Raw genomic sequence first — 14813 nt, forward strand, 5'->3', positions numbered from 1 at the left:
CTCCTATCACCTCTCTCAGGATTACAGGACTCTCAGGACTCAGTCTCTGGGGCCCCCACTAACAAGCCCCCGGGTGGGAACGCATTTTGTTCCTGAGGATTCCTTGTAAATTTAAAGTTGGAAAAGTTTTCTTCAGTGTTTGTCTCCTTTCTTGGGTTTCTTTCTCATCCCCAGGTTTGGAAGGCTGCTTGTCTGTGCCCCCAGGTCCTGTTTGGACCAGACATCTTGGAGAGCGAAGCCCTCAGTCTGGGGACCCAGACTGAACCCCGGCTCCACCTCCAGTCTCCTACTTAACTGGGAACACAAACAGCTCCCTCATGTCCGCATCTGTTAAAAGGATTTATTATGATCGCTGCCCTAACCATCCCCATAAATTAATATAGAGGATGGTGATGAAGATGTTTGGAAAAATTCTAAATCCCCACAGAGGTGGGAGGCCCCACTGCTTTCCCTTTATTAGGGCTTCTATTATTTACCTGCCCTTTGCCCTTCCCATTGCCTCCTCCCCCTTCTTGGGCTAATTTCAAGGTCTCAAGAGGATAACACTGTGGTGGAGAAGTCCCATGACAGCGACGGTCTCGGCCTCTCTTTATCTCATTTCTGTATATAAAGCCCCGCACTTGCCCCCGGAGTGGCTGACTGCATTTGTGCAGAGTCTCACCCCCCTTTTACAGCCCTTTCCAGGAAATCACGCTGGATGGCCCTCCCTCCACTTCCGTGTCACCAGGAAGGAACTTCAGTTGTTACTAAGTCAAGCCTCCTGGCTTTACAGATTCAGTGGCCAAGGTATCAAAAGTGAAAAATAAGAGATTTACTCAGGATGACGTATCAGGTGAGTGGGAGAGCTGGGACCACAACCCAAAGACTGAGGTTTCGCTTTCAGGCATCTTTACCAATTCCCTCTTTTTTTAGGTGAAACTCATTTTCTGACTTTGTTAAGGGTGAGTGGGAGGAGATTCAGGGTTTAATTTCTCTGCCAAAGAACCCAGTCCTTACTGGACAGCCTGACCAGATCTCTAAGACCAACCCTAGTGCATGAAGAACCTACTGGAACTTCAGAGTAGGGAGTGGTCACGGCATAATAAAGGGAGCCTAGAACTCATACGGTCCCCCAAGAATGGTGATCTAGGAGTGCCTCCTTGTCAGTGATTACTCTTGTGATCCCTGGATGGATAGTCTAGTGAACAACCAGGATTTAGGAGACTCTTATGTAACCTTGTCCCTTGTTGATTGAGGGCTGCACAGAAGCTACTAGGGGAGCATGTCGTTGTGGCTCATGACTTATTTGTTTTTTGATGAATCTATCTTCCGGATGTAGAAAATATGTGGGAATTTTATATAAAGAGCTGTATGTCAGTGTGTGGATTGCCAAAACTACTGCATACCCTTCTAGGCAAATCGAGGACTCACCCCTACAGCAGTAACCTTCACTTGACTCTCAGCCTCCTCCAAATCTTACCCATCCCTCAAAGCCTAGCACAAATTCCCCCTTGTCCATTAACTAACCCCTTCCTCACCACTCTAGCCCGCAGTGATGCCCTTTTTGTCGGAAAACATCTTTGTCAACCATTCAGTCATCCATTTATTTATGAAATGATGCATAATTAATTTTATGCATATAGTTCCTAAAGTTGAATCAGCCATGAGTCTCATCCTTAAATTGGACTGGAGGAAATACACTAAATCACTAAGTGATTGTGCTAGAAGGCACAGCGGTAAGTGCCATGAAGAATACAATTAGAGTGCACTGGGAATGTTGAAAATGTAAATATCACCTTAAAATGGGCACAGATCAGGGAGGAATTCCTGGAGGAGACAGCATTTGAGCTGAATCTTAAAGACTTTGACACCGTGGCATTGGAAGGACATTCAATATAGAGAAAACAGCATAAGCAAAGGTGGGAATACAGAAGTTAACGGAGTTTGCAATCTGATGACATGGGTTAAAATGGAAAAGAGAAATCAGGGGGCAGCTGAAGACTGTAGCCGTGATCCACCCAAGGTATGCATTTGGACCGGAGCTACCGCAGTCTGCAAGGCAAGACTGAGTTCTACAAAGGCACAGCCATCGCGAGGAAGGGAGTGAGTGTCGAATGGGTCAGAAATAGATTGAGAGAGAACTGCAGGAGAAGGACATGGTTCTATGACCCTTGAGGTGCCTTGATGGTGTGTGAAAGTTTAAGAGCAGGGCTCTGGAATCAGAATACTTGGGTTAAAACCTTGCCTTCGTCCGCTCACTATGTGGTATGCACATTCTACCAGTTGTATCTGACATTTAATAATATGGTTTTGATATCTTTCAAATCAGCACAGAGCTCTTTCCTACAGCTGCATTATATTCCTTTGGAAGGATATTCCATAATTAATTTAGTCAGCCCTCTAATAATGAACAGATAAGTTATTTTCGATTATTTGCTATTATAAACAAATGCTGCAACAAATAAGCTCACATATACATCACTATTTATGTGTGACTATATATCTGGTAGATAAATTCCCAGAAGTGGAATTACCAGGTAAAAGGAAAAACACATTTGTAATTTTGAAAGATTGCCCATTTCCCTTTTCAACCCTACCTTACAACTACCATGCAAACTCCCCCTGCGGTCAACTCTAAGCTGGAAGCATATAGAGAATGGGGCTTTGGGGATGTAGTTCCACTTAGCTAATTTGGCAGAACTTTTAAATTTTAACAGATTTGTTAATTTTGTTTATTTAAAATTTTTCTATATTTTGAGTCATCCTTGCACTTTTAATTATTAAAAGTCTCCAATTTTCCTCCAATAACTTTCTGGCTTAATATTTACATTTAAATCTTTGATCTATTTAGAACTGATTTTTTTTCAAAATATATGAGATATGTCTACAATTTATGTTTTTCCCAGACAGCTGTTATTGCCCCAATAGAATTTATTGAATAATATATTTCCCCATTCCTTTAAGATGACACTTATATCATATACTAAATTCCTATATTACTTTAGGTCTATTCCTGGACTTCTCATTTTTTTTAATCTTATAAAATGTTATTTCTCTAGCTTAATAGAGGTATAACTGACAAATAAAAGTATAATATATTTAAAGTAAAATGTGATGACGTATGTTCACATTGTGAAAGGATTCCCCTTATCCGAGAATGAAGTAATGCTGTTGAGGAAAATGTAGTGAGAGAGTGAACAAGGGTGTGTGCCTGGGGCATGGGAAAGCCCTCACTTGGAGAGGGAGAACTTAGTAGACAGCTCAGCATGTCGAAGGAAGTCTGTTTCTTCTTTTTGAATAAATATATTGAGAGGAATGATTCCTCATCTCTTTGGATATTTCCTTGCAGAAACTAATGCAGCCAGAACCTGGGGCCAATGGAACAGCTGTTACTGAGTTCATCCTGCTGGGCTTGGTGGAGACACCAGAGCTGAGGCCAGCTGTCTTTGTTCTCTTCCTCCTTGCCTACCTGGTCACAGTTGGGGGCAACTTCAGCATCCTGGCAGCCATCTTGGTGGAGCCCAAACTCCACAAGCCCATGTACTTCTTCCTGGGGAACCTATCAGTGCTGGACGTTGGGTGCATCACCGTCACTGTTCCCTCCATGTTGGCTCATCTCTTGTCCCACAAACACACAGTTCCCTATGCAGCCTGCCTCACACAGCTTTTCTTCTTCCATCAGCTGGCTGGGGTGGACTGCTTCCTGTTGACAGCCATGGCCTATGACCGATTCCTGGCCATCTGCCGGCCCCTCACCTATAGCACCCGCATGAGCCAGACAGTCCAGAGGACATTGGTGGCTGTGTCCTGGGCTTGTGCCTTCAGCAATGCACTGACCCACACTGTAGCTATATCCACACTCAACTTCTGTGGTCCCAATGTGATCAACCACTTCTATTGTGACCTCCCACAGCTCTTCCAGCTCTCCTGCTCCAGCACCCAACTCAATGAGCTGCTGCTCTTTGGTGTGGGTTTCATAATGGCAGGTACCCCCATGGCTCTCGTTGTCACCTCCTACGCCCACGTGGCAGCTGCAGTTCTCCGAATTCGCTCATCGGAGGGCAGGAAGAAGGCCTTCTCCACATGTGGCTCCCATCTCACTGTGGTCTGCCTCTTCTACGGGACTGGTATCTTCAACTACATGCGACTGGGTTCAGCCAAGCTTTCAGATAAGGATAAAGCTGCTGAAATTTTTAACACTGTCATCAACCCCATGCTGAATCCAATCATCTACAGCCTCCGGAACCCTGATGTCCAGGGAGCCCTCCGGTGGGTGCTCCTGGGGAGGCGATCACTGGCTTGATGACAACTTGTGTTACTTTTTCCCTTTCTCTTTTTGGACTAAAGGAGAAATTCTCTGGGGCCAAAATCTAAGACAAATGGTCCAGAACCACTTCTACTTCCCTGAGCACTGGATTTTTTTTGTAGAAGATAATCGTTATTGTTTCTCAAAGAAGTCCTGCCCAGTTATAGGCAATGGGTCTGTAGGCTCTGCTAGGTCAGCCCCCTTGACAAATTACAACATCAGTCACTGCAAGCTTCACGTCTGGGTAGAAGTGAAACCTGGAGGCTTTGAATGCTCACAGGTGCACGTCCTACAGGGAATGACTCTTGGTTGTTTATAGCCTGGGTTCCCCCAAATATACAAGCAACCCCCTCAGGTGGGCTTCTGATTCCTTCAAGTTCAGGCGTGGTTGGTCTGTTTATAAAACATAGGTCCTGCGATCAGGGTTATTTTATTTCTCCCATGAGGCTTCTCCAAGCCCAAAAGAGCAACTCACTCCTCTCTTATCACACAAGATGCCACAGAATATAGAGAGGACAGCTGGGAGGCTGAATGGTCACGTGTTCTCTAGCAAATCTGGAGAGCATGAGCCCTCTGTGCAAAACTTTAAGACTCCATTAATGTATATGATAAATCTTATAACACAAAACTGAAATTTCCTCATCATCAAATATTTTAAAAGATAAGCACTTATAACCTAAATATTATTTTAAACATTAAAAAAATCCAGAATACTCAATATGAAATTCCCCTATAAATTCTCACTCTCAGTCCCCAAACCTGCTAGCTGAGACAAACCATTATCTGTAAATACAAGTCATATGGTGATATGAGCTTACCAGCCCTTAGACCAGTCATTATTTAGCTGCATTTTCCTTCTCATTCTTTAACAGGAACAATGGGTAATAGCTGGTGTTTAGTTTTCCAGACAAACGGACACACACATATACACAAACACATATATGCAAAACACCATACTGTTTTGTAATCTTTTCTCCTTCCCACATAACACAGTATAATTCTTAACATGTCAACCTACAAATCTATCTTATCCATTTCAAAGGCTGCAAAATATTCCATTTTATGTATGAACTATCATCTATTTAACTAAACCTTTATTGGTATAATTTATTTCCTATTTTTTGCAATTGTTAATAATAATGGAATTAATGTTTACTTAGTGTAAATCTTTCCATATATCTGAAATTATTTACACTGGTTAAATTCATAAAAGTGATTTGTATGTGTGTGTGTGTGTGCACCCATGCTAAGGAAATGCAAATGTAAAATTGGTAAATATTCTGCCTTTCTATTTGCCAAAATCATGTAGACCATTTTACATCTTGACTAGCAGTTTATAAGAACATTTGTTATCTCACTTGTTGACTTCACTGGGTATTATAAATAGAAATTTTTATCGTTGATAATTAGATTCAATATTGCATTATTTTTTAATTTGTATTTTTTTGTTTATGAGTGTGATTAGATAGATTTTTTAATATATTTCTTATGATTTGTATTTATTCTTTCAAAATTGCCTGTTCGTGTTTTTGTCCCTTTGAGGGTAATTTATGTTTATCTTAATGATTGATGGAAACACTTCACTTTTAGGACACTATCCCCTTGTCATAATGTTGGAAATATATTTCCCAGTTTCCCATTTGTCTGTAACTTTGTTTAGGGTGTCTCTTGCCCAAGTTAAGTTGGACATTTTTATGAAGTTTGCCTTCTTTGTTCTGTATCATGCTTAGGAAAAATGACTTTTCCATCTAAATGCTGTATAAATATTTGCCAGTGATGTTTTTCTAGTACTTTTACATTTCTTTATTAAGTCAAATATCTAATGTATAAAGAATTTACTTTTTGTGTATGTTGTAACTTTTCTCCCCACTGAGAAAAACTGCCCCAACACCATAAAATATAAGCCTGATCATATACAGCATATGTGACATTTCATATACTTACATATATATGTGTGTATATATGTATAATAGTCAGCAAGAAGGCAGAATAGGAGGTTCCATTCCTCATATTCCCCTGCTTAGCAACAATAATTTAGACAAAAAGTGCCTTTGTGGGAGCTTTGGCATCTAGGTAGGAGATAGTAAGACCCTGGTGGAGCCAAAGTCGAAGGCGGGCTGTTCTAAGAACGCAGGCTTATGCCTGGGTGGCAAATTTGCAGACAGTAGTCCTGGATACAGACCTGGAAACAGCCCTGTGGGCTCGGCTACAGCTTCATTTGGCCTTGATTCTGTCACCAACAACATCTGCCAAGGGACCCAGCAGGAGTCACACCCACTGTGCTCCAGTTAACAGGCCTGCCAGCCTCAGCCCCCGCTGCGGATGCTGGAGTAGCCCGTGGCCCAGCCCAGCCCCTCTTGGCTGCCAGCCCTGCCCACCCAGGGACAAGCAGATGATGTGCCCCCACCCCACACCCCTGAGACAGGCCCTCCAACTTTGGTCCACCTGCAGGTGCTGAATCAGCCCTGTAACTTGGCCCAGCACCTTGCGGTCACAGGCCAGGAGCTCTCCTGCTTGTCCAGGGACCTGTCAGAAGACACGTTCTTCTGTGCCCTCAGAGGGAGAACCTCTGATCTTGAAGTGGCCCCATAAACCAACTCCCACCCCTTGAAGCCATGGGCTGGGAACACTTCTGCTCAATCAGGGACCAGGAGGAAGACACACTCCCAGACGGAAGCCAGCAAAACTTGGTCTGACAGGGCTTGAAGAGGCCTTATAACCAATATCTCAGCAGTTTATTCCAAACATCCTTGCCTGGATGTTAAATCCTGAATCATGAAAAGTGCTCCCACATCAATGAACTCTCCTGATTCAGCCTCACATTCTGCCCTACCCCTTTGGTCCTCATGGTTCACTCCCACATTGCTCCTCTAGAAACTGGAGGAAATTCCAGTTCCTGCCAGGTATTACTGCTGTAACAAGTTACCACAAATTTAGTGACTTACAACAACAGAAATATGTTCGTTCATGATTCTGGAGGCCCAAAGTCCAAAATGGGTCCTACAGGGCTAACTTCAAGATGTCAGCTGGGAAGGTCCTTTCGAGAGGCTCCAGGGGAGAATCTACTCCTTGTCTCCTCCATCCTCTAGTGGCTGCTGGCATCCTTGGCTGTGGTCATACCTCCCAGGTCTTCACATCATATTGCCTTTTTCTCTTCTGTAGTCAAATATCTCTCTACCTTCTCTCTTGTAAGGACTCTTGTGATTACACTTAGGACCCACTTGGCTAATTCAGGATAATCTCCCCGGATGAAGACCCCTAACAGTCACATCTGCAAAGTCCATTTTTTACCGTGTTTAAAGTTGAATTCAGGATTACGACCTGGATATCTTTGGGGGCCATTGTTCAGCCTACCACAGCCTGGTATGGGAATTATTTTCAGTGAATAAATTATTTCCTCTTGGATCATAGATGAGATTTCCTTTCTCAGCCTCTGCTGAGACCTAACCCTAATTATTCTGGAGGCACTGAGGAAAAGTGGGAGGAGTTCTGGAGGAGGACAAGAATCATCCTGTAAGGCATCTGCCTCATATGACGTCTTTTCATGGTTTTGGAGCAAAAGAAGTTATTGCCTTCTAGCAAGGGGGAAGGGATGCTTTTGTCAGCCAAGGGGATTCAGAAGAGTCTGTGGGTTCAAAATCTTCTTGCTTATCCTCTCAAACATCTCCATCCAAGGACTCAAGGTCTCACTCTTTCCCTACCAGGGCCCTGGATTCAGCATAGGAGAACCAACTAAGCTACACAATCAGCCTCCCTTGTAGCTCTGCCACCTTTACAGTTAGGTCCTAGGCCTGACCTTCAGCACCACTGCCATGCAGCTGCAGAAGATTAATGTCTCATTAAATGTTGCCACGGGAGTTTTCTGGCTTTCACAACACACCCTAAATTGATTGCTGGCTGACCTGGGCCTTTTATTCTGAATCTTTAAGGATTCTGAGAACCTTAATAAAAGCCATCCTTTATTATTAAAACGCCATAATTCTTACAGTTACCATGGTTTGTATCATGTTAACATGCTAGAGCTAACACGTAACCCAGTGTTTCATCTTCCACTCGCACCTCATCCCAATCTACCACCAGTGAGTCCTAGTAATTATGCTAGGGGTTATCAGCAAACCCAGTTACTCCCAAAAGTGATGAATGGTCCAGCTCCAGAATTCCACGTGGAGGAGATGCTTCCTAGGGCTACTCCCAGTACCAGCTGCCTTAGCTGGCTTCCTGCCAAAGCAGAGCCTGAGACGAGGTGTGTGTGTGGTTTAAGTGGGAAGGCATCTCCAGGAGCAAGAGTAAGTTTATTTATTTGACAGGTGGTCCCAGGGATCAAGACTAAGGTTATAAAGAGAGAGACGAAGAAGGAAGAAGTAAGTGTCCCTGACTGAGGGGTTCATTATCAAAGTCCCTGCTGTTGACAGTGGAGATCTGCTTAGACAAGAGCGTACAGAATGGTGGGGCATTTACTCAGTGGCTCCTATTTCCTATTGTCAGGTTGCCCTCTGCACGCTGAACTCCACATGTGCTCAGACCTAGTGACCCCACATTATTCATGGCATCAGAGATTCCCAAGGAAGAGGCTACACTTAGCTTTGTAGCAAGCAGAAGCCTTCAGGGAACTGTGCAACCCAACCACAGCTGAAATCACAAAAAGGCCAAGCAAGATGTGAGTCAGAACATCCACTATAGCGGCTACAAGGTACTTCATAGATTTGTCAGAAGGACTGATAAGGATTCCAGGCTTGAAAAGTTCTTAGCATGGTACCATGACAACAAACATTCACCAAAGTTATCAATCTGTATGCTGATGTATTGATATATTGTGGAAGCTCCACCAGCAGCCTAATGAATCTCACTTCATTAAACAGCACTGCTCTGTGGTAGAGGATCTGCTCATTCCACAGATGAGAAAACTGAGGCCCAAAAGGGTGCAGCAGCTTGTCCAAAGTCAAACCACTCCAAACCAGAAGAACAGGTCTGTCCGGTGCTTTCCCCACTGCACCAGGCTTCTCTGGTGGGAGAAGACAGCGCTCGGTCTTGGGAGAGGGCGTATTTGGTTGAGTAATTACTGGTGGGTATAGGAGTTGGAGGGACACACTCCTCAGCCTCCCCATGGCTTCTGTTTATGAATCTGTGACCCTCACCGGGGCTTTCCATTTCTAAGGGCCTGGTCTGGACAATCATATCAGGAGGCAGCTTCCCAGAGGTCCTCCCAGCTCAATGTAGCTTTTCTACCACCACTTCCAGAATCATTATAGGATCCCCAAGACCTGTCCCCAGTGGCCCCCACTAACAAGGCCCTGAGGGAGAAGCACCACGTCCTGAGGACTCATTAGGAAACTGGGTTTGAAGGAAGCTTCTCCCTCTTGCCTCTCTTCTGGGGCCTCCTCCTCATCCCCAGGTCCAAGGCAGGTCTGGAAATTAGCTTGTCTCTGCTTAAAGGCCCTGCTTGGGGTTGACATCTGAGAAAGAAAACTGCTCTCTCGGGAAACCTGTAACTTAGTCTCAATTATTCCCCTAACTTCCTGGGTGACTTTGATGACAGGGACAAGTCCTGCAGGCCTCCATGACCCCACCATCAGTGGACTAGATATCTCCTACCTTAACTACCAGCCATAAAGCCAGGGTAGAGATAAAGCTTTCCTTTCTTTCTTTTTATTAAAGAAAGTCTGAATACCAGAAGGTGTGAGACACAGTTGCTATATTTATGGGCTTGAGTTGTTTACTGAACAACTTGTCTCCCCATCAGTCTCCTCTTTCCCAGGAGGGCTAATTTCTAAGGCCGCCAGGGGATGACGCCATAGAGAAGACAGCCCTGTGATCGTCTTCCTTTTCTTATATGGCCCCTTCCTTGCTTTCTGGGTGGATAACTGGGTGTGCATCACTCCTCGTCTTCCTTCCTGAAGAGACCTCACTGGCTTCCATGCCCACAGCAGGGTGAGTCCTCTTACAGGTCCCTCCTCTGTCTTACAAAACAGCGACGGGGCCTCCCCTGCCATCAGTGCAAACCTGACATCACACTTGGTGCTACTGATGCCCCTGGAAAGGGAAGGTGTTTGAGGGGAAGATATGGGACTGAAACCCAAAGATCCCGGCTCCTTTTCTGGGCCCCCTTTGCCGATGCCCTCCTTTCTTGGATGAAGCCTGCTCTCTGCTACTCTTAGGAGTGAGGATGAGTGGATTCACTGAGGCCAGTTCGCTGCCCAGGACCCCTTTCATCAGGCAGCTGGAACCTTCACTCCAGTCAAATGTCTTGCTGGGCTGTTTCATTGCTGGGAGCTTGGAGGGGCTAGAGGGAGTTCCAGAGTAGGGGGTTGTCATGGCTCAGTAAGGAGAACCTGAGGCTCATTAAGAAGCCCTGGGAGTGATAATCCCCAGTGATGGACATGATGTCCATCAGACACTCTGGATGTCTCTGGATGATCAGCAGTCATCCCAGAATCCCATTGGGGGGCTCGGCAGCAGCTGTTCTGTTGCTCTCCCAGCCCTGGCTATAACCTACTCGTCTGTAAAGTACACCTCTCCCAAGGGCCTTAGTCTTTGGAGTGGTCTACATGAAAAGAAACATGTAGAAAGATTGCTACGTTATGTGCTTGTCCCACCAAAACCAAGGAAAGCAGTAGTCCCTGCGGCAACCTCGCAGCCTGCTCTTGTCCCTGCAGCTTCCTGACATCATACTGATCCACCAAAGTCTAGCCCAAATCCCAATACATCCAGAAAGTCTTCCGTGACAACTCGAGCTCATACTAATGCTCTCTTTCTCTGAAGTCCTGTGGACATTTGTCCAACCATTTAGTGATTTAGGAGATGATTGAGCACCTACTATTTGTGAAGTCTTAAGATATGAATTGTCACTGGAAAACCAAATCAAATGTGTATTTTGTCCTCAAGTCTCTTTCAGAGAAGTAGAGGAGATATGCTCTACTGAAAAATGACTTAGCCAGAAGGGAAACAGTAATAAGTTCCATGAAATAATATGCAGTGGGAGCTTAGGAGAGATGCAGAGGCAGAGACAGAAATCCTTTTGAGATGGGGAAGTTTCCAGGGGGGATTCCTTCAGAAGTCATAGTTTGAGTAAACTCTTGAAATACCTGGGTGTGTGGAGTTGGAGGGAAGTCCTTACAGGTACAGAAAACAGCAGGAGCAAAGAGGTTAGAAAATCACAGGGTTACAATCCAATGCTTGGGTTAAGATGGACCCAAAAGGAAAAATGAAGAGTGTTGTTCTTTAGTACAATAAACGTGAAGAGCTGTTACCCACCCAGTGATACATCAATTTGCAAAGCATTTATCAGTTTTCAGTTTAATCAATGATGATGGAGTCTGAAGACAATCCCCCTATCTCACCAACCATGTGATCTTAGAGTTTTAAGAATATCTTAGAGATCACTGCATCCATCTCTTCCTCCATGTGAGCTCAGGCTCTCATCACCCTTTCCCTTCTATTAGAGTTACAGGCTCTGACTGCTACCCATCCTCTGATCCAGCATATTCTATGCAAGGGAATAACCTTACTTTTAGCAAAGCCCTAGCTTTGCCTACTCCACGGGCAATAGAGAGACACTGACATTTTTTGATTAAGAGCTTATTATAAGATCTGAAAGACTTAGCTCCCTCTAGCTCTCTACATATGTGCCTGCTTCATTTGAGGACCTCCACTTAGAGCCATTGGTCTATCTGCCATGCCTGAGTCAAGGACAAGTGAAAGATGGGTGGTTTTGCTATGCAGAAAACTAACTGCATTTAGCAGCAGCCAACCTGCAGGTCATGCTTACAATTTTTGATTTCAGAGGCAAGTAGCAGATCCTATGAAGAGAAGAAATAATTTTAAATTAGGTCATTATTCAAAATCTCACGTAAGGGCTTAATTAACAACAATAATACTAGCAATTTGTTGATCAAAGGATTTTTAATTTACACTTCAGACTATGTCTCTCACCTTGGAGAAATGGCTAGAGTATCTGATAGCCACAATCATGGGTAACTTCTTTCTCATTCTTGCCATAACTTTGCTTGATCTTCAGTATTTCTAGAAGCCTTGAAACCTAGCTTGTGTTTTCAAATGTTTTCTAGATATTTCTCTGGAAATACCATTAATTGTTCTATTTTGAAATCTGTTTATTGGTTTGCGCTAATTCCATTTTAGACTCACTACATTCAAAGAGGAAGTCTGCTTTTTTCTTAATGTACTTTCCCAAGTATTCTGACCTTTTTCAGCTGGGAAAAGATGGGAGGGACAAAGTGGTGGTGTTTTTGAGCATCTCAGCCAAGAGTAGGGTAAAGGCATGGAGTGATGGAGGGAGTCAGTGAGTGAGGAGTGAGGTTGCCTGCTGAGTGGGAAAATTATCACCCTGACAGCTAGGAACTTACAGTGGGGCTTTGAACACAGGTGGCTTAAAACATTTATGTTGAATAAGTACATTGAGTGGATTGAAACTTCCACTTCTGGGACATTTCCTTACAGGGAATCATGGAGCCAGAATCTGGTACCAACAGGACAACTGTTACCGAGTTCATTCTTCTTGGCCTCTTGGAAATGGAAAAGCTGCAGCCTGTGGTCTTTGTTCTCTTCCTCTTTGCCTACCTGGTCACGGTCGGGGGCAACCTCAGCATCCTGGCAGCCATCTTGGTGGAACCCAAACTCCACACCCCCATGTACTTCTTCCTGGGGAACCTATCAGTGCTGGACGTTGGGTGCATCACTGTCACTGTTCCTGCAATGCTGGCTCATCTACTGACCCACAAGCATACAATTCCCTATGCAGCCTGCCTCTCCCAGCTTTTCTTCTTCCACCTTCTGGCTGGGATGGACTGCTTCTTGTTGACAGCCATGGCCTATGACCTATTCCTGGCCATCTGTCGGCCTCTCACCTACAGCATCCGCATGAGTCAGACGGTCCAATGGATATTGGTGGCTGTGTCCTGGGTTTGTGCCTTCACCAATGCACTGACCCACACTGTAGCCCTAACTACCCTTAACTTCTGTGGTCCCAGTGAGGTCAACCACTTCTACTGTGACCTCCCACAGCTCTTCCAGCTCTCCTGCTCCAGCACCCAACTCAATAAGCAGCTGCTCTTCGGTGTGGGTTTCATAATGGCAGGTGAACCTGTGGTTCTCATCATCACCTCCTACATCCACGTGGCAGCTGCAGTCCTACAAATCCGCTCAGTGGAGGGCAGGAAGAAGGCCTTCTCCACATGTGGCTCCCACCTAACTGTGGTCTGCCTCTTCTATGGGTCTGGTATCTTCAACTATATGCATCTGGGTTCAGAGGAGGCTTCAGATAAAGATAAAGGGGTTGGAGTTTTCAACACAGTTATCAATCCCATGCTGAACCCACTTATCTACAGCCTTAGAAACCCTGATGTTCAGGGCGCCCTGTGGCAGGTACTTGTAGGGAGGCGGTCACTGACATGAGAAGGTGATAGGGTCCCTCCTTTCCTACCTTTTCTGGGTTGGGAAAAATTTCCCAGAAGGGCAGTAACCTGAATAAATGGTTCATAACCATTTTTCCTTTTTCCTGGTGCCTGAAGATTTGTGTGATGTGTTTGTCCTGCAAAGAAACCCTACATAATTCATTCACTTATTCATACAACAGATATTTATTGAATTGTTTCTATGATCCAGATTCTCTTCTAGGGCACTGGTGAACACAACAGACAGAAGTCTCTGTGACTTCTGAATGTGCAATTCACATTCTCATGAAGAGAGACAAAATAAATGAAGTAAATTAGCATTGTATATGGTATATCACAGAATAATGAATGCTGCAGTGAAAACCAAGTTAAGGTGGGGGATTTAAAGTTAGGTTCTGCAGGGCAAGTTCTCAGGACAAGTTGTTACCTTGTTTTTGGCCATGCTCAATTTCCTGGTAGACCTGAAGCCTTGAAAGTCTGGTAGGTCATAGGGGCAATGTCCTATAGAAAAGGGCAGTTAATCACCAAGAATATCACTGCTAAGTTTTCTTCTGGTGGGGATGTGAGATTCCCTTTAGATCAAAGTGAAGACTGCTGTCTTAAACTATGGGCTCAGTGCCAAGGATTATTCTATTCCACTGCTCACATTTCACCTCTAAGAAAATCACTTCCTTCTCTTCACTACCAGACAAGAATCTCATAGTATGCCTAGGACACAGGTAGGGTCTTGAGACAGAAAGAGCCCACTAAATGAAAGCATCATTAATGCATTCATCATATATCTTAAGATTAAAAAAGTAATGTTCCATCTCCATCCTCTACTGTCTTTCTCTCTTAACATCTCCTTCCTCATATATATGATAAAGCCTTTGAAAGAATAAACATTTATACTGCTACAAGGTCCTAAGAATTTTCAATGTAGAGTGTCCAATATAACTTTCTGCTCCAGTCTTACCTTTTCCCCCCAAACCTCCTAACTCAAAAAATATCCATAAATGTAGTCCCTATGAGTGATGCCTCTTTGTCTCCTTCTAATGTTATTTTATTAGTACACCAGTACAACTCCAACCTAGAGAATTTCTTCATCTTGATGTTTATCCAGATTTCAGCTCATCCATTTC

The 14813-nt window shown here is 44.2% G+C and overlaps 3 protein-coding genes across 3 annotated transcripts in view; 2 read left to right on the forward strand and 1 right to left on the reverse strand.

Moving 5' to 3' along the window:
* LOC105065189 (olfactory receptor 3A10) overlaps window positions 1–14813 on the reverse strand; it is a 77565-nt gene that overhangs the window by 34254 nt on the left and 28498 nt on the right. The window lies entirely within an intron of this gene.
* On the forward strand, window positions 1632–6619 carry LOC105065172 (olfactory receptor 3A1). The gene has a single exon (XM_074341872.1). It carries the CDS (start codon window positions 3335–3337, stop codon window positions 4280–4282), a length of 948 nt encoding a protein of 315 aa, XP_074197973.1. The 5' UTR covers window positions 1632–3334; the 3' UTR covers window positions 4283–6619.
* LOC105065171 (olfactory receptor 3A2) lies at window positions 8415–13758 on the forward strand. The gene has a single exon (XM_074342583.1). It carries the CDS (start codon window positions 12746–12748, stop codon window positions 13691–13693), a length of 948 nt encoding a protein of 315 aa, XP_074198684.1. The 5' UTR covers window positions 8415–12745; the 3' UTR covers window positions 13694–13758.

The sequence above is a fragment of the Camelus bactrianus genome, chromosome 16 (assembly GCF_048773025.1).
Source record: "Camelus bactrianus isolate YW-2024 breed Bactrian camel chromosome 16, ASM4877302v1, whole genome shotgun sequence".
Classification (NCBI taxonomy): Eukaryota; Metazoa; Chordata; class Mammalia; order Artiodactyla; family Camelidae; genus Camelus; species Camelus bactrianus.

Excerpts from the sequence above, each read along its gene's own strand:
- LOC105065171 (XM_074342583.1), top strand. The coding sequence starts at position 12,746 with ATGGAGCCAGAATCTGGTACCAACAGGACAACTGTTACCGAGTTCATT.
- LOC105065172 (XM_074341872.1), top strand. The coding sequence starts at position 3,335 with ATGCAGCCAGAACCTGGGGCCAATGGAACAGCTGTTACTGAGTTCATC.